Genomic DNA, 26533 nt, shown 5'->3' on the forward strand with positions numbered 1-26533 from the left:
ATCAGGGTCTATACAGAAGAGGCAATGTCTCGGGTGGGCCGGGCGCGAGACCCACGGGTTGACGCGGTGCGGGAGTCGTCCTGAGCACGTAAGCCTGCACTTAGCCCACACGCCGGGCGCATTTCGACCTCCTGGCCTCAACAGCCGCAGACTTCATTTCCCAGGATGCCAAGAGGCGAGGCCGGCCGGAAGACTGCGTGCCCTCCGCGGGGCATGATGGGAGAGTTGGAGATTTCCATCATGGCGGCTTCCATTTCGGGCTACACCTTCAGCGCTGTGTGTTTCCACAGCGCCAACAGCAACGCTGACCACGTAGGTGCTGGGACCCCCCGCCGTGGCCGCTGAGGCCTCCAGCCTCTGTCACGGGCGACGCCCGGACCACTTGCGGCTCGCGCCCCAGGCTCACCGGCCGGCCCGAGGGAGCTGCTGACCCGGGCTGCTCCCGCCCCTGGCGAGCTCCTGCTGCCCCGAGCTCCTTCTCCCTCGGGATGGGCCCCCTCGCTCGGTGCCTTCCGCCGCCCGACCGTCCCGGGACAGCGGTCTCCGGTTTAGCAAAGCTGGCCCGGCCGGCCGCCGGCAGTGTCAGAGGTCACTTAGTGGAATCGGAGCGCCTGCCCCTCCCTGAGTGTCAGGCTTCTGGACTCGTGAGGGGAGCCCGGGGTCGGGAAAGAGCCCAGGGGCCCCGCCCCGCCCGCTCGTTATACAGGTTGTCGTGGGGTGTGACGAGGAAAACCATGGCTGTCACCATTCATACTTGTTACATATGCTCGTGTGTTTTCTTCTTCTCGATGGAAAACGGAGAATGTAAACGGGAGTGTTAGGTGTAAGGTGTATTTGCCCTGAAGTTGCATGTTTATTTCCTCGGCAACTGTTCTAAGGCCCCGGAACTAAGTCGCAGTGAAATGGGGAAGTGACAGGCCTGCGCGTGAGTGATCGGAAATGCACAGGCTTTGGAGACCACAGAGCGAGCAGAGCCTGTCAGCTTCAGTGTCTTTATTTTATGGATGGTCTTCATGTCACTGACCTCTGAGTGGAAATTCTTTGTGAAACTGGATAGTGTTTTATCTGTAAGGAAGTGTTTCATTTGCTCACCAAATTGGGGGATGATTTTAAATGATGCTAAGAGTGAATTGTTCAAATTATTTAAATAAGAGAGAGAGAGAGAGAGAGAGAGAGAGAGAGTGTGTGTGTGTGTGTGTGTGTGTGTGTGTGTGTGTGATTACAAAGCAAAATGATACCCTGCAGAAGAAGGAACTGGATTTGGTTGGATGTCAGCAATCTTAGCTTCCATTAATAAAAACTTGTAGAGAGGCAATTCCATTAGTAAATTAGACGACATTAAATTAATGTACCTTCCATCGCTTCAGTGCCAGCGGTGGAGATTAATGATAAGAATATACACAATGTGGGCTTCTCCAGAGGCCACTCCTGTCTCTCGACACTCAGGCCTTTGATCCTACAGCCGGCTATTTAATAATGTAATGCAGTTCCAAATGTGGGTGGTTCGTGATAGTCCTGCTGTCCGTGGAAATGCTAGGTATTGTTGAAATAATGCTTCCTAACCTCTAATTTTTGGATTGCCTAGTATTGTCACAGTTTATGTGTGGGACGAGGTCATTATAAGAATAAGCAGCTACCTGTTGAAAAGTGGCTAAGTTTTTCTACAAACGGCAGTGGTGTGGTTATATTACTTGGCTTGTTATTGATTTAATTCAAGAGGCATTTCTTTAATATCTACCCTGTGCCAGGTATAGTGGCTAGACCACCAATGACAAGTAGTTTGCAACTGTATTGGATATGACCATACCTGTTTATGTTAACCTTGCCACAATTATGTATGTGGAGTAAAGTCATTTTAATTGTATATATTTCAAAGTTGAAGAACCAAGAATTTGCTTTTGTAGTACATTCTTATTTGACCCCAGCAAGAAAGGAGTTGGGATTAACCAACTTTTTGTATAGAGGGCCACATAGTAAATGTTTTAGGCTTTGGGAGCCAAGTGGTCTCTAACAACCACTCAACTCTGCTGTTGTAGGGAAAAAGCAACAATATATGATAAATAAATCGGGGTGACTGTTTGCAATAAACTTTATGTATGGACACCGAAATTTGAATTTCATAACATTTTCACATCATGAAATATTCCTATTTTATTTTTTTCAATCATTTAAAAGTGTAGAAATCATTCTTAGCTTATGGACTATACAATAACAGGCATTAGACTAGGTTCTGCCCACACACAATAGTTTGCCTACTCATGCTATAAAGTAACAGTGGCTCAGATAATCCCAGACCAGTAAGTAAATAAGCATTTATTTTATATTTGGCTTTAGAATGTCTTGATGTCACTGTTGACTTTTTCAAAATGAGAACTGCAGTAGAGTTGCCAGATAAAATATAGGGCATCCAGTTAAATTTGAATTTCAGATAAACAAATCATTTTGATGTAATATTTGGTGGATATATTTGATGGGATATACTTATACTAAAAAAATTATTATTTATCTGAAATTCAAATTTAACTGGGTGTCTTGTATTTTCATTTGCTAAATCTGGCAACTCTAGATTGGAACACTAGGAATCTGTAGATGTGTTCTAAAGTTCTGTAGAAATTTTAATTTTTTTTCTATTTTACCTGTTACAAGGTTTCTCTTCTGTAGTGATAACTCATAACTGAAAGACTTTTATAAGATGAAAGAAGCTTTTTCAGTCAGTGTTTCTCAAACTAGTAGTCATGCTGACTCCTGAGAGAATTAACATCCGAGACAATTTTTTTTAAGGAGACTTCCTTATTTCTCACATTTGAGAATATCCTGTACATGATGGTTTAGGATTATAGGACCCTCCACTCCCCTAATCCAATACAAAAACTATACTATAAAGCATCTGTCTTTCCCTCCTCACTCCCACAGATTCTCAATTCCAATGGGGAATGTTCCTGAATTAGGAACCTTCTTTAATGGATTTGAAGGATCACCCTAGACTACAAAAAGGTATACAGTACAGGGCATTATTTCAGCAAATTTATTCAACCAGTATTTATTGAGCACTTCATAGTTTGTTCGGCAGTGTGCTAGGTGCTGATACAGCAATAAACTAGGACAACGTCCCTGCTCTCGTGAAGTTACATTTTAGTGGGGATAGACATTTATTCCTATAAATATGTAATATCGCAGAGAGTGAAAAGACTGCGGAGGAAAAGGATGCGGGGTAAAGAGGACAGAGTGTCCGGCGGATGCTCTGTTCGTTACATTGGCTGGGAAGACCTCTCTGACAAGGCACTATTGGAGTAAAGAGCCTAGTGGAGGGAAGGGGTAAGCCCTGTGGGTCCCCGGGAGGGAGGTGCCAGGACAGCCCATCTGTACAGCGAAGTTATTTTGACATTTGGGGTCTGTGTTCCCCCGCTGTTTGTGCTGAACGTGACAGCAAGCGCTCCGATGGTAGGTTAAGCTCAGTAATCCAGAATTGATTATGGTGGTATATCTTCTCTGAAGGTGTAAATTAACTAGTCTTTGCGTTTAGTGAAAAAACACTTTCATGTGAGTGATAAGAGTTTATCTGCTGAGATCCTAATTTCCCATGTCAGCTTATACAAGAGCAATTAGTCGTGCATTGTGTTAACTTCTTTTTAACTGTTATCCTTTTTAACTGTTATCCTTTTAACTGTTGCTAGTACGATGACATAAATTGTATGCTGATTCAAGAAAACAAGCTTGGAATATTTCTGCTTGCTGAGCTTTTTTGACGTTAGTTATTCTACTTAGTAGGATTTAGGTGATGAATTCACTCATTTTTATTTCAGAAAAACAGGGAAGACTGGAAGGGATTAAAATAATATTTCCTCTTGTATGGGATCCTTTTTTCAAACAACCCAGTTAATATATTTCAGATTGCTTTCAGCTTACTTGTTGGTTTATAGAATGGTAGTTCACATGCCACACTTATTTGGATTATTGTTAAAATTATGTTCTAAATTCCTCCTAACGCCAGTAAAAATCATCTTTACTTTTATTCTGCAACTATTTTCTGTTCTTACTTTTAGGAAGGATTTTTGCTGGGAGAGGTAAGACAAGAGGAAACCTTTAGCATCAGTGACTCACAGATCAGCAACACGGAGTTTCTGCAAGTCATTGGTAAGCAAGTTTGTCGCAGACCTTCGAAGTGCTCTTTTTTATATATATGTGCTGTTTGTTTGTTCTTTAGCCCGTAACTGATTTTAATCTAGAAGATGAGAAAAGTACACAGAAAACCACTAAAATCACAGTGCAACTATTTGCACTAGTAAGTGTTATGAAATGTTTGTATACGTCAGTGTAAATGTGTAGCACATAGCTGTAGGTTTGGGTATTCTATAAAGCTGCCCCGTACCCACTAAGTGATCTTGGACTGAATTTTTGTGTGCTGTTGCACTTAATAGTCTTTTTAAAACCACTCCGAACCTCAGGTTTGCAAATTAGACTCTCCCCGTTGCCAACATCACCTCCTACTACAGCGAAAGGATATGTTATGCAGGTCCTTTCTGAAGGAGTCTGGCAAAGATGTTCACACTCGTTTACGTAAGATATTTGCTAAATCTGTACAGTCTTTTGGCGAATAAGTCAGTCAGTCAGTTTAGGGGAGATTCTTGGGGAAGACGAATGAGTGTTTATAGATGCCTTACTCTATTGGGATCAGTCTTTTTTTCATAAAAGACGGTACCTTTTAGCTGTACCTCAAGTATATCATCAAACTGCATATCCTGATACTCAGAACAAAGCAAGGCACATTTCATTCCCTTATACAGCCCACATTTATTGAAGTGTAAGGCGTGAGCCAGGCAATGAGAGGAATATCCAGATACATCCTTGCCTTCCAGGAGAGTGGGGAGGATAAAACAAGTGCACAGAAGTACCAGGCAGTGCAAGATGAGTGCTGTAAAACAGGAACAGACCAGACCCATAAATTGGTGGCGGGCGGGAACTGCTAGTGGGTGAAATCAGCAAAGACATCGTGAAGAAGGTGAACTCGGGGCCAGGGTAGTACATTCGGAGGAACAGGGCAAGGAGTGCATGAAACATGCAGGGGATCTGGCCTGTTTCTGTGACTCCGACACAGTTTGTGTGACAATGAGTGGTTTGAAATACTGCCTGAAGGCCAGGTCATGTTGGGGCTAAGTCATCAATTTCAAGCCTGTCCTGACAGCCTTCTCCTACATGGGGTGGGAGGCCAGGACGCGGATGAGGCAGGGTCAGGACTAGGGGAAAGGGGACTAGCTCTCTTCTACAGCACTGGAACTATAAAACTCACTTCCACAACATCGACTTGTTAAATAAAGACTTGATACATACAAGTATAGCTATTCTCTCATTGAGGTTTTGCTTTTTTGTTTGTTTGTTTTGCTTAACTCTTTAAAATCCTGAAGGGGAGGATTTGGTTTCATTGGACATCTGTGCACTGATTTAGTGTTTGCATTTGGTTTTTCAAAACTAATTTAGTAGGTGAAGGTTAAAATGCCAGATGTAGTTAACTGACAGCAAACCGTGCAAGAAAGGGCTCTCCTATCTGGCATGACCTCAAAAATAGCATTTCTGATGAATATTCTAGCTGTTTATTTTTAAACAAATACCATGATAAAGTAATTCAGATTCTACAGCAGAGTGTAGTGATTCTTTGATGCTGAAATCTTCTGGTTCTTGCAGTAAACACCCACTTCCATACATTGTGGAAATGGGGCAGTGCCAGTCAGTAGTGTCCCGGTCGGCACAGCGCCGTGACGGACGTCTTCTGCTCAGCAACTTTTATTTTATTGTCTGCCCCCGGCTTAGTATTTGAAATGACTATGGATCTCATGGACAAAGTGTTTGCTAGTATTTTAAATGTATTGTTCTCTTTTTTTTTTTAAATAAATACATATTGTGGGTGAAAGACTTAAATGTAATACCTGAAGCCGTAAAATAACTAGAAGAAAACATAGGCAGTAAACTCTTTGACCTCACTCTTCCCTTTTTGGATATGTCTCTGTGGGCGTGGGCAAGTGCAACAAAAGAAAAATATCAACAAATGGGATTCCATTACACTAAAAAGTTTTTGAACAGTGAAGAAAATCATCAACAAAATGAAAAGGCAACCTGCTTTGAGTAAAGAGAAGATTTTTGCTAATGATGTAGCCAATAGGGGTTAATATCCAAAATATATAAAGAACTCGTAACAATTCAACATCATAAAACAAACAAACAGCCCTGGCTGATGTGGCTCAGTGGATTGAGTGCTGGCCTGCGAACCAAAGGGTTGTCAGTTCGATTCCTGTTCAGGACATGTGCATGGGCTGCAGGCCATGCCCCCAATAGGGGGTACACAAGCGGCAACCACACATTGATGTTTCTCTCCCTCTCTGTCTCCCTCCCTTCCCCTCTCTCGAAAAATAAATAAATAAAATCTTTTTTTAAAAACCCATCTGATTAGCCATTTAAAAAACAAGCAAACAATCCAGTTTAAAAATGGGCAGAGGATCTGAATAGACATTTCTTCAAAGAAGACATACAGATGGCCAACAGACACATGAAAAGATGCTCAGCATCACTAATTATCAGGGAAATGCAAATCAAAACCACAAAACTATCACCTCACATCTGTCAAAATGACTATTATCAAAAAGACAACAACTCTTGGCCAGGTTATGGAGAAAAGAGAACGCTCATTCACTGTTGGTTGGAAAGTATGTTAGTGCAGCCAACATGGAGGGTCCTCAAAAATTTAATGTAGAATTGCTGTACAAAACAGCAATTCCACTTCTGGGTATTTATCCAAAGAAAACAAAACCATCAATTGAAAAGGATATACGCACTCCTGTCAATGTTAATTGCAGCATTGTTTACAGTGGCCAAGATCTGGAAGCAGCCTCTGTCCGTTGAAAGACAAATGTATGAAGAGGACGTGGCACGTGCATAAAATGGAATATCATGCAGCCATAAAAAGAACGAAATCTTACCATTTGTGACAACATTGGTGGGCCTAGAGAGTACTATCTAAAATGAAAAAATCGAACAAGGAAAGACAAATACAGCGTGAGGTCATATATGTGGAATCTAAAAAGCAAAAAAAACAGAAACCGATTCACACATAGAGAACACCGGTGATTGCCAGACAGGGGAGGGCGTGGAGAAGCACAAGCTTCCAGTTATAAAATAAGGCACGAGCGTATGGTACACCATCGATGTCACGATAACTGTGCATTGACAGACGGTCACTAGACTTAGTGTGGCGATCACTTCACAAGGGATGTAAATGTTGAATCACTGTGTTGTAAGCCTGAAACTAACACAATGCTGTATGTCCAATATGCTTTATAAATAAGTAAGTAAATAAACAAAATTTATATTAAAAAGTGTAAACCAGGGATTCTGGAAAACCTGGATTGAAAGGCCAAACATTAAGCAAAGTGCCATGAGTAGTTTTCCCTAGTGATAATGCGAAGAAATTTTCTGGCATAGCTTAACCTTCAGAATAAGATGTTTTAAATAAAATAAGTTAACCAAATATATTATTTGTTGAAATGTGTGAATCCATGCACAGACATCTTTACTCGACTATACAGTAAGGGAGACTTTATGTTGAATATCACATTTTGAGCATGAAGTATCTGTGTCTTGTTTTGAGTACATACTAATTTTGAAAGCCGTGCTAACTCATGTGAAGCAGAGCTGTGCCAGGCAACAGGGGTTTCCGTAGTGAACAAGGTGACGCAGTGGCAGTTACTGGAAAGAATGGAGGGCGAAGGAGCGGAGACGCAGAGAGAGGAAGATGAACGAGAACCCAGCACCTCCCAGCAGGGATTTGTAGGGACGTGTGTGCAGAGTCGCCACACACAGGACAATGAGGGGTCTGGTGTAGACGCGTTCTGGAGAGTGGGAAAGCCCAGGATCCCGGGGTGAGGCCGCCCGGCCAAGGGCCCACCCACCAGCGACCCGCGTGCCCACCCACTTCATGCCAGCCCGCAGCATTGCCGTATTGGAGACCACCGCCCTGTTCTCTCCGTGGAGAGCTCAGTGAGGTGTTGCAAAAAACTGACACGAGGAAGCTTCGACTTCTTCAGGAACTCTGCCGTATCGAGAGTGCGTCTCTGTGCGCTTTTAATCCAGGCTGTAAGTCACACCAGAAGTCTGCTGGGCCAGATCGATGACAGGAGGTGTATTCAGAGTTCAGCGTTTACTCTAGGGATTTTCTTAAAATATTCTTTCCTGTCAAGTAGAAGATGAGGTTTTTTTTCCCTCTTCCCTGAAGTCTAGATAACGTTTTTGCTACAGATGTTTCAAATTTTAATTACTAAAAGTATCTCTGAAATAACTTAGGTATAACAGTATCATTTTGGTGATAAAAGAAGGGCACAGTTTCTATCATAGATGAGGTTTTCTTATTTGTATCACTATGTCAACAGCCTCCTAGGCAAACTTTTTTTTTCAGTTGAAGTATTGTACCCATACATGTGTTTTGGCAGCAGTAACAGCAGCACAGAGGCTAATAGCCCCGTGTCTTTTAGGGTTGTGGTTCCATTTTAATTGAGTTAAAATTGCAGCCTGTAACTCTGGGCTGTGACATTTTAAACAGCAGGTAATGAGTTGCTGTCCAGGAGAATGTTGCTAACAGAATTGAATGGCTAATTAGTCTCATAGTCTCATAAAGCAAACCAGACCCTGGGCCCCCTGATGAGTTGGAAGAAATTGTTCTGGTTAATCACAGCAATCCTTTCAGATCTGCCTTATAAATATCAGCTTCCCTTGATGCTGACCATCTTTGAAAGGGTTGATAGACTTCCAGAGTTTCCCCCATTCTTCCCCTTCAGAATGCCTGGCCCAAGCTGTCCTGAGCTGTTAGTAAGTTATTGATGGCAGGGTGGGGACAGCCCTCTCCCCAAGCTGTCACACAGCTCCGACCTGCCTTGACAGGTGCTTCCAGTCAGGGGTGGTGTCTCCCCTCGTGCCCTCACCAGGAAAGACTGAAGAAGGCGCGCGGTACTGCCCACCCTGAACTGAACCGAGCTGCCGGGGGCGGGCTTGTTGCACCCAGGCAGGCGAAGACAGAGGGCTGTCGTCCGGGTCACATGCTTCTGGGGATGTGCCCTGTGTTGAAATACTGTAAAGACTCCGTGCTTCACTAGTGTACACACAGCACCTGTTTGGAAGGGGAAAACTATATTTTTATTGTCCGAGATTTTGGCCAGAAAAATCCTGGGTAATTTTTTGAGTTCCCTGTATCTTACGTGATTAACTAATATATATTTTCTCTTTCTAATTACAGAAATCCATAACCACCAGCCTTGTTCAAAACTTTTTAGGTAAGCCACACCCGTCTCTAGCTTTTAGCTTATTAAAAGATTAACTGATTAAAGACTAGTGAATTTATAGCTGATCGTGGCTGGAGAGACACAAGTATAGCTGAGGGCATCCAAATTCATTCATTTATTGAGTAGCGGGTGTGCGTGTGGCACTGTGAGAGGTTAGGAAAAGGGGAGGTACAAACCCTGTATACCTCTTACGAGTCTTGTTCGCAGCGGTTTAGAGTGGAAGCGTCCCACCAGCCTCCCTGGTGAGAGCGCTTCACCCAGAGAGAAGGGCGTTAACCAGGATCACACACGGGGAAAATAATTGAGGGGTGTTTTTAGGAGGAAAAAAAATGTTCAGTATCTCACTTTAAAATGTAACCAAAGAGAACATAAAATTTTCTTTTTGTGTTTAATATACACCTGTTGCATATTATGACCGACTAGAGGACAGAAAGAGAAAAAAGTGGGAGGAGAGACATTCAGAAGGGAGAGAGCAAATGACAGAGAGACCGGGACGGGGGGAGGGGCATGGAATGAGGGTGAAAAAGGCCAGAGTCCCCACACACTGGCTTCTGCTCCCCGAGCTCCCACCCAGGCCCCGGCCTCCTTTCTGAGCTCCAGCCCGTCCACCTGACGGCAGTGCGGCGAGGTCATTACCTCTGTGTTTCTGGACATTCCCCAAGGCCCTGTTCTCCCGTCCCCGCAGGGCTGCTCTCACCACTCAATTCCGCGCCCCGGCAACACTTCCTTCTCTAAGCACCTGCCAGCTCCGAGCCCTGGCTGCCCCGCTGAGCCCTGGCTGCCCCGCTGCGGGTGCCCTGTGGCTCGCCCTGACCGCCCCATCCCCCGCTGGCCCAAACGCCAGCTGCCTGGCCCCAGAACCCCTGGGGCCTGGGTGGTGCTCACCCCCTGCACACGCCCGTACCCTCTCGTTATCCCAGAACCTTTTCTTCTTGCGAGGCTGCTGTCTGTGGACAAGGCCTCGGAGGAGCCCAGGGACCCGTCTATCCTAGATTCACACAGACCTGAGAGAGGAGAAGGAAGCGAGATGAATGACCCGCAGCGCATCTGGGAAGGGTCTCAGGGCAAAGGAAATGATGCAGGCCCTGGTCCCCACAGGGCCTCTGGTCCACAGTCAGACCCTGACCATGCAGAGCGTTGCTTGGTGTTCCTTGCCTTGCCCTTTTGAGAAATTCCTTAAAATACTGTCAGCAAAGCCATACCAGAACAAGAATTTAGCTCAGTTTAATCATAGACTCATAATTCTTAGAGCTCAAAGAAATCTTAGAAATCGTCTGTCTACTCCAAACTCTATTTTGCAGAAAAGGAGGTGGAGGGCAGAGAGGTTAAGACGTGCTCAGGAGCACAGAGAAGCAGAGCTGAGCTGGAGCTGGTGGCTCCGACTCCCAGCTCAGTGTGTTTACTTTATCTTGAACTCCTTCTTACCCTTTAAGGCCTGGGCTTATGGGGGCAGACGGGGGGTGGGGGGTGGCATTCTTACAACCTTGACCAGACCAGCAGTAGAAAAGCCCACACACTGCTCAGCACAGGGCCCTGGCCGGACCGGCGGCTTTAGGGGCGAGTGCATTCAGTTTGAAGCCGGCCAGGCCTGGCCTCAAAATACCAGCTCTTCCAGCTGCTGGCTTTATGATTTGGATGAAGTCACTTCACTTCAATATCTGCATCTACAAAAATCGGAATAAAGCTCGTTGAGTTTTTGGGCCTGGGTGGTGCTCACCCCCTACACACACCCCTACCCTCTGGTTATTCCAGAACTTTTTATTCATGCAAGGTGGCTATCTGTTGACACCACCCAGCATTGAGGCAAGAATGAAGTGAGTAGCAGGAGAAAGCATGCAGCTAAGTTTCTGGTTAAGGATCCAACAGGTGTTCATTTCCCTTCATTGCTCAGGAAATGAGCTGCATTCTTTTTTTTTGGAAAAAAAAAATTAGTACATAGAAACAAGGAAAAGATGTCACATATTTTATGATTAGTTGCTATCAGCATCTCCCACATGTTGGATGTATTCTTTGATGTAAAAGATACCTCATATCAGTAAAGCATTTAGATTGACTCCTCTTTATCTGTTGAAGACAATTCTATCTTTATTACTAAGATAGAATGGGATTAGATAGCTCAGACTCATGCAGCTAAGCATATCCATGTCGCGATATTGTGTGATTTTAATACACTTTTTTCTCTTAAAACACAGTTTTTATGACTATGCAAGCAAAGTTAACGAAGAGAGTTTGGACAGGATCCTTAAAGATCGGAGAAAGGTATGTTATGTTGCTTTTGTTGCCCATTCTGATTTGGAAATCACTCCTTACCTCATCATCCAAAGCTTAAACCCAGAAAGGAATGTCAATGAACATTGCAGCTTGATGTTCTATATGAGAGTTCTGTTACCTTGAGTAAATTTTAAATATGCGTTACAGGTGTGGGACAATATTTACAATATATCAGTAGAAAAAAGTTTAGATATTTATGGTATGATTCCATCATGTAAAGATATGGAAAGAAAAATGAACTATAACCTGAAAATTAACAATAATTGAGTTGAGTCTGGGTGGTTTTGCTTTCTACTTTATAATTTAAAAAATAATTTTGCAAAATTTAATAGCATGTGCATTAATTTTATAATTTTTGTTGTAATAATTATTATAACATGTAATATATAAATTCTAGAAAAACAGATTGGTTATTAAACTATCATTTGAGGAAAAAAGTACCAGAAAGTTTTCAACTTGTCAAACAGAAAACAAAATGCCTTTGCTTAGAAGCACATATTATTATTTTTTTAAAAAAAGAGCTTTTACAACATTCCCTGTGGAGGAGAGGAATCATGGCGGTGCCGGGCTTGGCCTGCCAGGCACCGGGGGGCAGAGGGGAGTGGTGTTTGCTTCCAGCTTAGTCCCCGCACCCCTGTCGGTATGAAGGGAGGAAGAAAAGCAGGCGGGATGAGAGGATGAACGGGAAGTGGGGGCGTAGGCCAGAGGGAAGGACACGTGGCTCTGAGTGATGGCAAGTTCCGGGGGTGCTCAGCCTCAGCAGAGCCTGAGCTAGTCGCCCACCCACCTGGGGAAGGGAGTTAGAGCTGCCACAGGCAGCATGGCCCCTCTGTCCCGTTTTCAGCGACTTGCCCAGGAGCCTCCATTCTAGAGTCTCTTACAGTCTGTCCTTCCTCCCTCAACCACTGCCTTACCTCCTCGTTCATTTATTTTCATACTTTAGATAATGAATCTTTATTACACTTTCTAAAACTAAAATTTGTTCCCTGAAAGTTTTTTTTGGAGCTCAGTTTTGTACTGCATTCACTATATATTAAAAGTTCTAGGAAGAGCCCTGGCCAGGGAGAGAGTCTGGTTAGTTAGCACGTCATCACCATGTGCCAAGGTTGTGGGTTTGATCTCCGGTCAGGGCACATACAAGTGTCAACCAATCAATGCGTAAGTAAGTGGAACAGCAAATCGATGTTTCTCTCCCTCCCAACTCCCCCTCCCTCCCTACCTCCCTTCCCTTATCTCTCTAAAATCAACAAATTATTTTAAAAGATCCAGGAAGTTTTTTTTTAATAACAGATGAAAAACTTACAGTGAGAAAAATCAATAAAGGTTATGAAAAGGAAATTCACAAAAAAGGAAAAAGCACTCCACAATGGCTAGAAATAAATGAAAAGATATTTAACCTCTATCAGGAAACGCAAACTGAAGCAACGTGACACTCTTTTTGTCTATCAGATTGGCACAGCGTGAAAGGGTTGCTAATGCCCAGTGTTGGCAAGGCTGTGGGAAGCGGGGGCGGGGCTGTGGTTGGTGGGAATGGAAGTTGATACAGACATTTAGGAGGAGAGTGTTGCAATAACAGAATTTTAAATATGCAGGGTCACCTCTAGGAATCTGGCCCAAGTAAATAATAGCATCCAGGCACAAAGACATGAAAAACTGGTCTTACTGACCACTTTACCTGTGTGCCAGGCCATGATCCAGGCACTTTCCAGGCAGTGACACGTTTAATCCTTGCAACAGCCCAGTGAGGTGAATCGCTTTTATTCTCATCCACATTTCACAGTTGAGGCAACAAAGGTTAAGTAACTTGCTTATGGTCACCAGTGAGTAGCAGTGGAGCCAAGGCTTAAACCCAGCAGCCTGGCTTCCTGACCCGGTGCGCAAGGAAGCTTGTTGCCTCTTTGGTTAATAGTGAGAATTTTGAAAACAATCTAGATGTCCACCAGTGGGGAACGGTTAAGTTAGGTTGTTACCTTCATATAATGGGTTATGAACAGCCATTAAAAACAATGAGGCAGGTTCTCATGGAATGATACAGTGAGGTCTCTAAGTTAATGTTCAGTGAAAAAGGAAGTAATATAATTTGGGCCTATTTAAAACAAGTCTGAGTGAGTGTTTAAATGTACAGAAAGATCTGGAAGCAAGCCAACCAAACTTAAAAGTAGTTACTTTGGGAGAGGGCTACTGATAAAGGGAGACTTTATTTGATTTTTTTTTTTTAATGTATTTTACAGCCCTGGCTGGTGTGGCTCAGCAGATTTGAGCTCCGGCCTGCAAACCAAAGGGTCTCCAGTTTGATTCTCAGTCAGGGCACATGCCTGGATCGCAGGCCAGGTCCCCAGTTGGGGGTGAGCAAAAGGCAACCACACATTGATGTTTCTCTTCCTCTCTTTCTCCCTCCCTTCTCCTCTCTCTCAAAATAAATAAATAAATGTATTTTATAATTGAAAATAAATTGATACTGCGAGGGATCACCACGTAAATCATATACATGTTTAACCAATAGGCTGTACACCTAAAACAAATATAATATGGAATGTCAACTATAATTGAAAGATTTTTTTAAAAAAGGAAAACGACAAATTTTTAAAAATTACTTTGCTTTATAAAATACTATGGAGTTTTTTTAGTAGTGGATATGGACCCATTTCCAAACTGACTTGGGGATTTTAAAATTGGATTTGCTGTTTTGAGACACAGTAGACCAATCATAGGTTGTTTTGTGGCATTAACTTTGCTTTTTCTAAGGCCAAGATTCTCAAAAAGTTAAATTGACCTGCAATTTTAATTTTGTAGAACTTTGCGCTAAAACAATTTTTTTTCATGGTATATGTTAGGGGCAAAAACTAATTTACATTTCATCGCATTTTCTGTGGTATCTTATACATAATATAAACTCTCTAAGGGTTTTTTCAAAAGTTCAAATTTCTACTATAAAAGCAAAGATGATGCGTAGTATTTAGATGACTAGAGAGCTTTATAGTAGTAATGCTGGTTTACATTTTGAACCCCCAGGAAAGGTAAAATTGTATCTTCACCTTACAAGGGTTATTGTGCTATCTGAAAGGTACGTTTGAAATGTTAGGCTTGAAAATACACATGTACTTCAAACAGTGCCAGACCCAGAGAAAATATTTTAATTACTATCCGCTCTTTAAGAAAATGATGGGAACTTTAAAAAAATTACCTCTGCTAGCAGGCTTCAAATCTAATATTTAATTGAAAAAATGTGAGAATTGAGAAAATATTGAATAACTTAAACTCATATAAAATAAGTACATAGTAATTAAAAAAGTTATCTGAGTCCTAGGATTATCCATTAGAAAACACAAGGTAATAAAGATTTTGTCACAAGTTATGGAGTATATAAAATACATAGAGAAATATGTTTACTAAAAAAGTGTGGCTCTCAAATATAGAAACTGTACCTTGCTAAACATTTTTTTAAAATGCATTAGGCTTAAGATAGAGACTAATGTTTTTGATATTAAAATCCCCCAGAAGGTGCAGAGTGTCCACATTCTGAATTGCTGCTCTGGCAGAATCCACATATGGTTTATCAAGTTGCCAGAAGCCAAAAAAGCAAGTGAGAGGAAGATGTATGCCTTCCAGAAACGCCTGCTCTGAAATAGATAATGATAAACATAACTTCTGTCTTAATAGCATCCTAAGGCCAAAAAGAACACAACCTAAAGGTGACTAGAGTGCAGCATTGGGGATGATTGCTCTGGCTCCAGAAAAATGTAAGCAAAAGTCTAGCGTAGAGAGTAGGGAGGAGCACCTTTGTGAAAAATTGTGAAACTTTAGCAGAGTTAAGGTTTTAGGGAAAGATATCCATAATTTTTCATCATGGAAGAGGTAGATTCAGATATCACCAATTTGACTTAAATTGGCATTTTAGCTTTCACTGATCAGAATGAAGGGGGCATCTTTTTTAGCAGATAAATGAATAAGTTCATTACTGTCAGTTGGTATCCAAAATAAATGTATAAGTCTCCCACTTCTCAAAAAATATAAATGGAATAAAACAATTGGAATCAGCATAAGTGAAATGCATACTCATCCAGTAGCCACTTGCAGGAGTCTTTACCCAGCGAGGACTTCACGAGAACAGTCAATGTGCCCAGCTCTCGGGTCTTCGCTGGGATGCGGGGAGCGTGAGACACACTCGGCCATACCCACCGTTAGGTGCCAGCTCCACCATTAAATACAGAGCACTGAGACTTAGAGTCTAGTATGTCATGTTCTTAGACATCAGTAGCTGTAGCCAGGTGATAGTTTTTCTTATCCACTTTTTTTTTAAGGAAAACTTCTTTTCACTTTTTTATGACCACCACTATGTGACTAATGTGGAATTTCAAAGTTAATGTTGGGCAGTAGAAGAAGACATGTTCCAGATCTTGGCTATCACGTCATAGCTCTGTAACTTTGGACAAAACATCTCTTTTATAAGGTATACAAGGTCTGTCCAGAAGGTATTCAGGCATGTACTATGAAAAAATAGGCATTTATTGAAGAAGATACAAGATATAAGCAACGTTGTACATAGGAAAATGACACCTCAGTCTCCTTCAAAGCAGGCTCCTTGGGACATCAGTTCTCCCAATCCCCATCAGCTGCCCTGCAATATTTTCCTGAATCTCATCGATGGTCTGAAATCTCTTCCCTTTCAAAGGTGATTTTAGTTTTGGGAAAAGCCAGAAGTCACAGGGCGCAAGATCTGAGCTGTAGGGGGGCTGAGTCATCTGGGTAATTTGATGTTTTCACCAAAATACTCTACACAAGACGTGATGCGTGACGGGCGTGTTGTCCTGATTTAGCTGCCAATCACCAGTTGCCCAGAGCTGTGGCTTCTGAATCATCCAAATAGTTTCCACGGAGGAATATTTAAGCTTAATGCAAAATTTGATGCAGATTCATTGCTCTACTCACTCAGTCATTTTGAATGTGACGGCCACACAGTACACATGCTCACTCAACGGCATCTACCGCCCCCACTGACTAGTACAGTGAAGTCGTCATTGTTCATGCATGCACATTTCAGTTCACTCTCCTTGGCTGCCAGGTTACATTGATGTCGCACAAACCATTCTAGTTGTATTAACAATGGCTGGACTTTTTCCAGGCAGTCCTCATACGCTGTCAGAAATGTTTGGGTTTTCATTTTATTTAAAGACTATCAGAATTAATTAAAGTTGTACTTTATGCTCATTAGTACTACTTGAGGGCAGGTAGTATTTATTCCCTGTAGTACCTTGTAGTGATGTTAATTCAGTGGAGAAAACATTACTCACCTCCCAGGTTATGATAATTAATGAAAATATTTGTAACATCGTTAGCTGGGGCCCTGGCACAGGAACTCAGCAAAGGTTGGTTTATATCCTTCTTACATGAAAGTGCCAAAATGCAATCTAAATTTACTGTTGATTTTTATATAACACAATTTTAAGCTACTTTTACACCTTAGCACATGTTTTTTTTCACTCAAGGAGTTTATTTCAAAGAAGGAAGCTATGTGAAGATTATTCTTCTAATAAATAATTGATTGACTCTACAGCAGAGGTTTTCAAACTTTAGTATGCACAAGAAAAAACTCAAGGAACTTATCCTAAGTTCAGGTCCCTGGCTCTACCCATAAAGGTTCTGATTCTGCCAGTTTGGGTGGCACCCAGGAACATTTGAGCAAACTCCCAGATGTCTTGTAGGTCATCTGTCATCTAGATGTTCAGCTGGTCACATTAGGGAACTAGTCTTCCTGATAACATATCAGTTTAATCCTCTTAACCAGCTTAGTTAACCTATAGTTTGTCATTGCATTGAGGTGTAACTGTCATAAAATAAACTGCACATACTTAGAGTACACACTTTGATAAGGGTTGATATGTGCCTACACCCATGAAACCACCGTCCTCGTAAGCTAATGACCATGTCTACCACTGCGAAGCTTCCTTGGGCCCTTTTCTAATCCCTCCTTCTCGCACCCCAGCCCCGTCCCAGTCCGCCGCTGATCTACTGGATCTGCTCCATGTTGCTATAGATTAGTTTTCATTTTCTAGAATTTTAAATGAATAGAACCTTGTGGCATAATTTTTTTCTGGGTCTGGCTTCTTTCACTGAGCATAATTGTTCTGGAATTCATCTGTTTGTATATGTCAGTAGTTTGTGTTTATTGCTGAGAAGGTGTCCAGTGTGTGGCCATACCAGTCCGTTTACCCTATTGCTGGGCAATTGCGTTGTTTTCTGGTTTGAGGAATTGCACACAGAGCTATTGCCATTTGTGTACAGGTGTTTATATGAATACATTCAGAACTAAATTTGTAAGATTTCATGCAACTCTTAATACTTCTCTTCTGTTTCTGTTGCAGAAAGTTATCGGGTGGTACAGATTCCGGCGAAACACACAGCAGCAAATGTCGTACAGAGAGCAGGTCCTCCACAAGCAGCTCACCCGCATCCTCGGGGTACCCGACCTCGTCTTCCTTCTCTTCAGCTTCATCTCCACCGCCAACAATTCCACTCATGCTTTAGAATATGTTCTCTTTAGACCAAATCGAAGGTAAAGAAAGCATTCCCACGTAAGCAGGCCTCATGCAAATAGGAAATTCTCTTTTTAGCTAGTCTTCTTTGTAGTTAGAGAAGGTATTTTCCTGTCAGTTAGTTATATAAATTAAAATTGTTTTTGAATGAAGAAGCATTAGCAAGACATGTTAATTACGCGTGAATTCTTATAGGAATAAACAGTTGGAAATCATCACCTGCTTCTCCATAATCTTCTATTGCTCTGGAAGTCTGATGGTAATTTTAAAGACAGAATTGTAAAATTGATCCACCTACTGGTTAAGGAGGGTTTTGCATTGTGAACTTGTTTAAAAAAAGATCCTGTGATCATGGTGTCTGTTATAAACAACAGAAAGGTTTCTGTCTGGAAATTCACTTGTAGTAGAATAAATTAAATTGAAATCAGTGAAAATAATTATTGTTAAATAGCCATTTGCAAGATTACATTAATATATTAATATATTAATTAGCAACTAATATATTAGTATCTTGAGCACATGCAGCCACCTCAGCACACTGTCAGTCACTGTGGGGACACACAAGATGTGTAAGAACAACCCTTGCTCTCAAGGAGTTTACAGTCGAGTTTCTACTTTAAGGGAAGGACAAAAATTACTAATTCGCACCTCCTCGGGTTGTCTGAAAGCAGGTGCTTGGTGAGACCTTCTTGCCGTTCCCCAGCACAAAGACTGGGACCCCGTTGCCATGACCCATTCTTGAGTCAGAGCCGAGCTGTTAGCGGGACTCCCCCCTTCCAATCTGCCCGCAGGTATAATCAGAGGATATCCCTGGCCATTCCCAACCTGGGCAACACCAGCCAGCAGGAGTATAAAGTGTCTTCAGTGCCAAATACTTCTCAGAGTTACGCCAAAGTTATCAAAGAGCATGGGTAAGTGGTAAGACAGAATGCAAGTCCTTTCTTTTCTTTTGCTAAGACTTAAAAGGTTTATGTAGATAAAAAAGGTTTATGGAGAAATGTGAAATCAAGTTTGATATGATTAAAATTGAAAAATGCACTGCGGTAATCCTCTACCATCACCACGACGTATCAAAATGTTATTCTTATTGAAAAGATAGTTTGCTTTTGTCATTACTTTTTTTAATCATTTGTCACAATATTTTTTTTTTGTAATTGATACAAAAGTGACTAGAATATGTATAATTCTGAGATCCTGAAAGCTAACTGTGGTCCCTAAAAAATGGATTGCTTTTTATTATTTTTTAAATTGCCTTAGTCACATGGGTTATTTTGTATTTCTCTTTTATAATTCTGGTAGGGTGGATGTTATTGCTGATACGCTGTCACCTTGTAGGCACAGCATTTAGGTGCTAGGTAAAGGCAGAAGTGGTAGGAAAGTACCTTCCAGATTCGGAGCAGCTGCAGTCCCCTTTGTGACATCTTTTTTCTGTCTTCCAGTACTGACTTCTTTGACAAGGATGGAGTAATGAAAGACATCAGGGCGATTTATCAGGTTTATAATGCACTTCAGGAGAAAGTGCAGGTAACTGACTTATTTCCTAGTTTTTATCTTATTTGTATTGCCCCCATGCTTTTAATCCTACTTCAATTTTTAATCATCTCCCAACGGACCAGTGAATCATGGCCCGCAAGTGAGAATGTGCTTTCTCAAGGCAGCATCAGAGGCAGCCAGCGGGCGCCGTGCCAGCCTGCGGAAGCCTGTCTCCCCTTGCGGGCCCGTACTAGACCCTCGGAGTTCAGCAGCAGTATTACTATTTTCAATGCTGTGACCCAGTTATAAGAGTGTTTTTTCTAGGAGAATGTACCCGATTTTAAAGCGGGGTTGCTAAGAACTGGGCTATGTTGCCAGTTGTGCACTGAGTGGAGGCTGACCCCGGCAGGGACAGCCCCGCCTACCCCTCCCACTCACTCACTCTGCCCCGCACCTCGCCGAGTGGGAGGGTTACAGCGGAGCCTGTTCATTCCGAGTCACTTGTGCAGCAGACGCTTGTAGAAGCAACTCCTGTGCGCCGATACCGAGCTAGGTGCTGGCAGGGCTTCCCGCATTCTTTCCATCCCTTTTGCATCTAGCAGTGATTGTCTCTCAAACCTAAAGAACAAAAGAGGCGTGGAGGACACAGAGGGAGGTGGTGGCACCAGGGAAACTCCCTGAGGCCTGGAAAAGGCCTCGCTTTGGGGGAGAAGGCCCAGGACGAGAGTGAGGAGTGGAGGCAGCCACTGAGAGGAAGGAGGCAGATGAGTGCAGCCTGGGCAAGAGAAGGAAGTGTCCAGCCGGCAGTTCCCAGAGTCCGCGTTCCAACTCAGGGTCATGGACACCTGGCAGCGAAGGGAGCGTTGTACTGGCTCGCCGGTGCCCGGCCTGCTTCCTGGCGGTGGCTGGTGCTCTGGCCAGGGAAGGAATGAGCCGTGGAAAGCAGCCTTTTGTCCTACATTCATGACTATGCTGTCTCTAGACTCAGCGCTGTCCAGCGGACTTCAGGGCTGCTGTTGTATAGCTCATTGCTGTTGCAGAAGGCCTGCCCTGGAAACGCCAGTCGCACATAGAGCGCCCTGGAGTGAACAATTAAATCACAGAGGCATAATCTCAAATAGTTCTCTTTCATTAACTCTTTTTTAAAAATATTTTTATTGATTGATTTTAGAGTGAGAGAGGAAAGAGGAAACATCGAATTGTTTTTCTTAGTTATGCATTCATTGGTTGATTCTTTTTTTTTTTAAGACTATTTATTTACTTTTTTAGAGAGGGGAAGGGAGGGAGAAAAAGAGGTAGAGAAACATCAGTATGCGAGAGATACACAGTTGCCTCCTGCACACCCCCAACGAGGCATGTGCCAACTGGGAATCAAACCGGTGACCTTTCGGTTTTCAGGCTGGTGCTCAATCCACTGAGCCACCCCAGCCAGGGCCATTGGTTGATTCTTGTATGTGCCCTGGCTGGGGCTTGAACCCGCAACCGTGATGTACTGGGAATGATGCTCTAATCAATTGATCTACCCAGCAAGGGCGTTTCATTAAATCTTGACTGGGGAACTTACTTTTTCAGCTCTCCCTAATTAAAAATATTTTCTGTTAAATCTTCTTTTTTAATGTCATCTGATTGGTGATTGTTGATTATAAATAAAAGTTGAAAGCATCTAATTCCTGTCTTTTTTGTGTTCTTTGTATGCTACACTGGTATCAAAAGTTTGCTTCCTATTTCAATAAAAATGAATAATTCAGGAAAATATATGCATCTTTCCCACTTACCCTTATTTTTCAAGAACAGATAAGCTAAACCACATACTCATCGTAACAAAATTAAGAAAACGAGCCTGTGGGTAAGAAGAGCACTGGTCTCTCGGACCCCAGGGGTGGTTCTCCCGGCGGTCTGTTTTCCAGGGGTGAAGCACCGGCCCCTGGTTCGTAGTGAGTGCCGTATTTACAGAACGCCTGCGCCGGGGTTTCAACTAATTGTCCTTGTTGTCGTTTTCCCCTCAGGCAGTGTGTGCAGATGTAGAAAAGAGCGAGCGGGTAGTTGAATCTTACCAAGCAGAAGTGAACAAATTAAGAAGACAAATAACTCAGAGGAAAAATGAAAAGGAGCAAGAAAGAAGTGAGTTTCCTATTAATTTTACCATTCCTTATGAGGGAAGTGTCTGGTTTTAAACATCGAATTATAGAATAAATTACATGAATCCTTCTACACCCGTAAAGCCCCAAGTTGGGCTGTTTGGGAGCAGGCGTCCACTTTTCCTCATGCTTTTTCAGAAGACAAGTGATGTTTTTCATGGTGCCCTTCTTGAGTCTGTCCCGCTAGAAGGAAAAGCAGACCCAAGGTGGAAAGGGGGAGTGTTCGTCACCGCGTAGCCCCGGCCCGCCCGGCAGGGACTGCGGCCTGCGCTCACTGCAGCCACTAAGGGCACCACTGAAAACTCTTTTAACTTTATATTCGGTTCATAGGCAGGGTCACAGCAAAGGCTTTGAATGTCTGTCTGTTGGTAACTATGGACGGGGGGTGCCATGAAGCTGAAGAACCAGCTGGCTGAATGGGAATTAGGCCCAAGAATCTATTAATTTCAGCATGGTAACAGACATGTTTGCTGTAATACCACCAGATACAACACTTGTAGGTAAAATTTATAAAATGTATGGCAAATAATATCAAGTGTGAGAGAGAGAAAGGTGTAGCTTGCCATTTGTAATTTAATAAGAGTGTTTGCAAACCGCACTCGCCCGTGTAGCCCTGTTGGTTGGGCATCGTCCACAAAGGGAAAGGCCACTGGTTTGAGTCCCAGTGAGGGCGCATGTCTAGGTTGCAGGTTCGACCCAAACGGAGGACGTAAGAGAGGCGGCCAGTTGATGTTTCTCTTTCACATCAGTGCTTCTCTCCCTCTCTTCCTCTCTCCCTTCCCCTCTCTCTACAAATAAATGAAATCTGTAAAAAAAAATATATTTGCTAACCAATTAAAATGTAATTTATGCTTCTAAGTAAATGATAACTGGTTCATTTCTACTGATACAGTTTTCTAGAAATAATCAGAAATGTAGACAGGGATTTATGCACAAGAATGTTAATCCCAACTTCCTAATTCTAAAATCTTGGAAACAATCTATTAAAATACCTGAGTAAACAACAGTAGTATTATAGTTGAATAAATTTTGGTCTCTCTATATAGTGGAATATTGTACAGCCAGTGAAGTGAGTTTTTAAGTACAATATATAATCTTAAGCAAAAACATTAGGATAGAAAATAGTATAAACATGATCTTTGCTATGTTTAAAATATATATATATATGCAACACATACAGGCTGGATGATAAAAGTGGAGCTCAGGAAATAAGTGGGGGGCCTTAAACCTAAAGTTTACATTTTTAACCTCAAATCTTGTGATCTTTTTACCAAAATTCTAAGTGTTATCTGGGTGATAGAACTGTAGCCAATTTTTCTTTGTTCTTTTCTAAATTTTGTAAAAGTGTGTATCATTTTTATAATATTAAAAATGTACTTTTGCCCTGACTGGCATGGCTCAGTTGGTTGAGTGTCATCCCACAAAGTGAAAGGTCAGTGGTTCGAATCCCGATGATGGCACATGGGTTGCGGTTTCTGTCTGCAGTTGGGGTACATGCGGCGAGGCAACCGATGGATGTTTCTTCCCTTTCTTCCTCTCCTTCCCTCTCTCTCAAAAAATAAATATATAAAATCTTTTTAGAAGTACACTTTAAAAAACTTAAAGGTTGTAGACTCAGATATGGGGCTTTCAGAGCATTCACAAAATTGGCGAAATTATGGCCTAGTACCTGGAAAAACTGGCCACCTAACAGAGGGCTCTTTAGCTTTTAAGGAGAAAGAGGTATATGTGTGTATAGTGACAGGTAGCTGTAAAGAAGTGTTTTGTTTTCTTTTTTTTAAGATTTTATTTTTTAATTTTTTTAGAGAGGGGAAGAGAGGGAGAGAGAGAGGGCGCCTCATCAGTGTGTGAGAGCTACGAGGATTGGTTGCCTCCCATGTGCCCCCTACGAGGAACCTGGCCTGCAACCTGGGCATGTGCCCTGGCTGGGAATCAAACCAGTGACCCTTTGGTTTGCAGGCAGGCATTCAGTCCTCTGAGACACACCGGCCAGGGCTAAGAAGTGTTTTTTGATATAAGGTTTGTCAAGGAAAACATTCAGAGGGCTGCCGAGGGTGATAAGGACTGTTTTCTTCACCCTCTGTCCTCCCAGTCTTGGCACACTCAGCAGCAGGTGAGGGCAGTAGGGGCTGCGCTTGAAAAACCTGCTCTTGGAGCATCAGGCCCATGTCTAGCTGTTCCCTTCGTGAAGTCACTTAACCTTTTCGCACTCCAGTTGTTTGCCTATGTAATCGAAACAATAATATCAATAATGATGACATTGTCAATGTTTCGAAGCTTAAATGAATTAATGTATAGCGAAATATTTTGTAAATTATGAAGCATTGTGCCAATGTAAAACAACAGTAATAATCAGTGTCACTGCTTTGTTGCTGTTTTTCCAGGACATTCAGGTTGGCTGTTTAATGCACTGGGGTGCACAGCTGGGAAGCTATAGGCTGTGTTACAGTTTTCTTCCTCTTTTCACCCAGGACTGCAGCAGGCGATGATCAACAGACAGGCGCCTTCTGAAAGCCTGGAGCCGGCGTTCAGCCCTCGGACACCCTATGCGGGGTTTGCAACTGAAGGTAGAAGCACACTGGCAGATGCAGAGGCCTCAGATCCCCCGCCCCCTTACTCCGATTTTCACCCCAACAATCAAGAAAGTACTTTGAGCCCTTCGCGCATGGAGACAAGTGTCTTTATGCCACGACCTCAAGCCGTGGGCTCTTCCAGTTACGCTCCCAGCAGCGCCGGACTGAAGTATGCGGGAGCGGGAGCAGACCTTGCTCCTTCCCAAGGAGCAGCTGGCGACAGTGTGGAGGAATCAGACGACAGTGATTATGAAAATTTGATTGATCCCACAGAGCCCCCTCATAGCGACTACTCACACGCGAGGGATTCCCGACCTCTGACACATCCCGACGGGGGCTCCAGGAACACTCAGACCTCCCAGATTTAACGGAGCGGAAGGAACTCTTCACCTAGCACTGTTTTCTTAATCGCTTGTTGAGAGAGTTTTTTGAGGACTGAATCTGGAGGGAGAACTGCTTTCTCAGACCCCTGGGCTCCCAGAGAGTCCTGGGCACAGAACCGGGAGGGGCCTCGCCTCCAAAGGGCCTCACCTGCAGACACCGTGTCAGGTGTCGCAACAGCGTCATTCAGATAATCAAATTGTCCTAATTCTGGTGCGATTCATGGATGTACTGGTAAATTTAGGCAAAGAGAAACTTATCAGCGTAGTTTCTGTTCTTTAAAAATAAATTGGTAATTAGAGACTAAGCACAATTAGTCTATAAATGTTCTATAAATCAAAAACTTACCTCTTGCACTATCATGCCTTGAAATTTACTTTTTCAAAGGGAAATGAGTTTAGCAGCAGCCTTCAAAGACCCTTCTTTCTATGATGAGTCAAATTCATCTTTGCCAGAAACAAAATTTTGATAATTCTAAGGAGCCTGATTGGAACAAACCGGACGTAGCTTCTCTTGTCTGCATGACTTCGTGAGATCGAAAGAGAAGGCTTTGTTTTAACTTTTTTCTACTAGCCTGATATGTATTGTCACTTAAAATGGTTGCCTTTAAAAAACATGTAGAAATACTAATTACCAGTAAGTAATCATCCAAATAAGTATGTCATAAAATAAATTACTTATTTTTCTTTCGTGGAATTACAGTGACTGCTATGTTGCACTAGCCATGTTCCCAGTCTCTGTTCTGGAGTCTTAAACGAAGGGCACGCAGCAGTGGGTCCCAGAAAGGGGTTGTATTCCTGACCTAAGGTTTATGAGGGACAGACTCCAGATGCAGTGGATTTAGCCGAGTTCATACTTAAGGGATATAACTCATTTAGACCTTCTGACAAATCCTAGTATTAGTTTTATTTGTGGAGGAAAGACATTCAGTAAGCTGAGAATCTTGGTGAATTAAGATTCATTTTAAATCTGAATAACCATACTTTTATTTTTAAGCTGCCATTTGGAGGATAGTTGTGGAATGTGTTGAGACTTCCTGTTGGGATGCACTTATATTTTTATTTAATTAGTGCTTGTTTTCTAGTTTTGCCCAGAATGTGTGAAACCACTACAGACATTCATGAGCATTTTAGGCTCCTGGTTTGGGAATGACAAGACCCACCATTTATGATGAGGTCAGCCCACGAAGGTAATGCTTTGGAACATAACTGCCTTTCCTTTAGACTAGTTAAAACCTGGAAATATAAGGAAGCTGTCAAAGAGGCTTACCATCCAGGTTCTGAAAGAGAAGTTTCATTTTATAGGAGAGAAGTTTACCCACTGAGCCAGTCCCAATGCTAAATTAGACAACCCGGACTGAAAAATGAAACACTGAAACTGCCATTCTTTTGATGCCCACTCCGCGGGGTCTGTGCTTTCCTAGTGCCGGTTCTGTTGGCCTTAAACCACTGCCACTTGATTTGAAATGTCACAGACCTCTCTATCTGCAAATGTGTTCTGGTTTCATCAGCACCTACTAGGGCTTCCACACCAGTGTGAATTAAAATTTTTTTTTAAGTGCCATTGCCATTTCCCCTGTCCCTGTTTTGACATTCAGGAATCTATTTTTATTTTATGCCATACTGAAGTCTACAATGTATATCTGACAAAGCAGTTAAATGTGACAATAAAAACTTATTTAATCATGGTACCATTGTTTTAATGTCTGTTTCAGCACCCGACAAGGCCTTGCCTCAGTTTACTCATTCTGGCAGTTCTTAGTAAACTTAAAACAGTTTTTTAAAGGGCATAAAAACTCATCTCCACATAGGTTTGGTTTTTTTGGTGGTGGTGGTTGGGTTTTG

The 26533-nt window shown here is 42.5% G+C and overlaps 1 protein-coding gene across 1 annotated transcript; it reads left to right on the plus strand.

The window, feature by feature from the left end:
* Positions 1-213: 213 nt before the first annotated feature.
* On the plus strand, positions 214-26533 carry ABRAXAS2 (abraxas 2, BRISC complex subunit). Its single transcript, XM_054581670.1, has 9 exons — positions 214-312; positions 4044-4134; positions 9275-9311; positions 11513-11579; positions 17954-18144; positions 18916-19035; positions 19564-19648; positions 21604-21718; positions 24207-26533. The coding sequence occupies exons 1-9, from the start codon at positions 214-216 to the stop codon at positions 24674-24676; spliced, it is 1275 nt and encodes a 424-aa protein (XP_054437645.1). The 3' UTR covers positions 24677-26533.

This window comes from Pteronotus mesoamericanus, unplaced genomic scaffold, assembly GCF_021234165.1.
Source record: "Pteronotus mesoamericanus isolate MK-2021 breed Mesoamerican mustached bat unplaced genomic scaffold, CSHL_Meso_final contig_657, whole genome shotgun sequence".
NCBI classification, from domain to species: domain Eukaryota; kingdom Metazoa; phylum Chordata; class Mammalia; order Chiroptera; family Mormoopidae; genus Pteronotus; species Pteronotus mesoamericanus.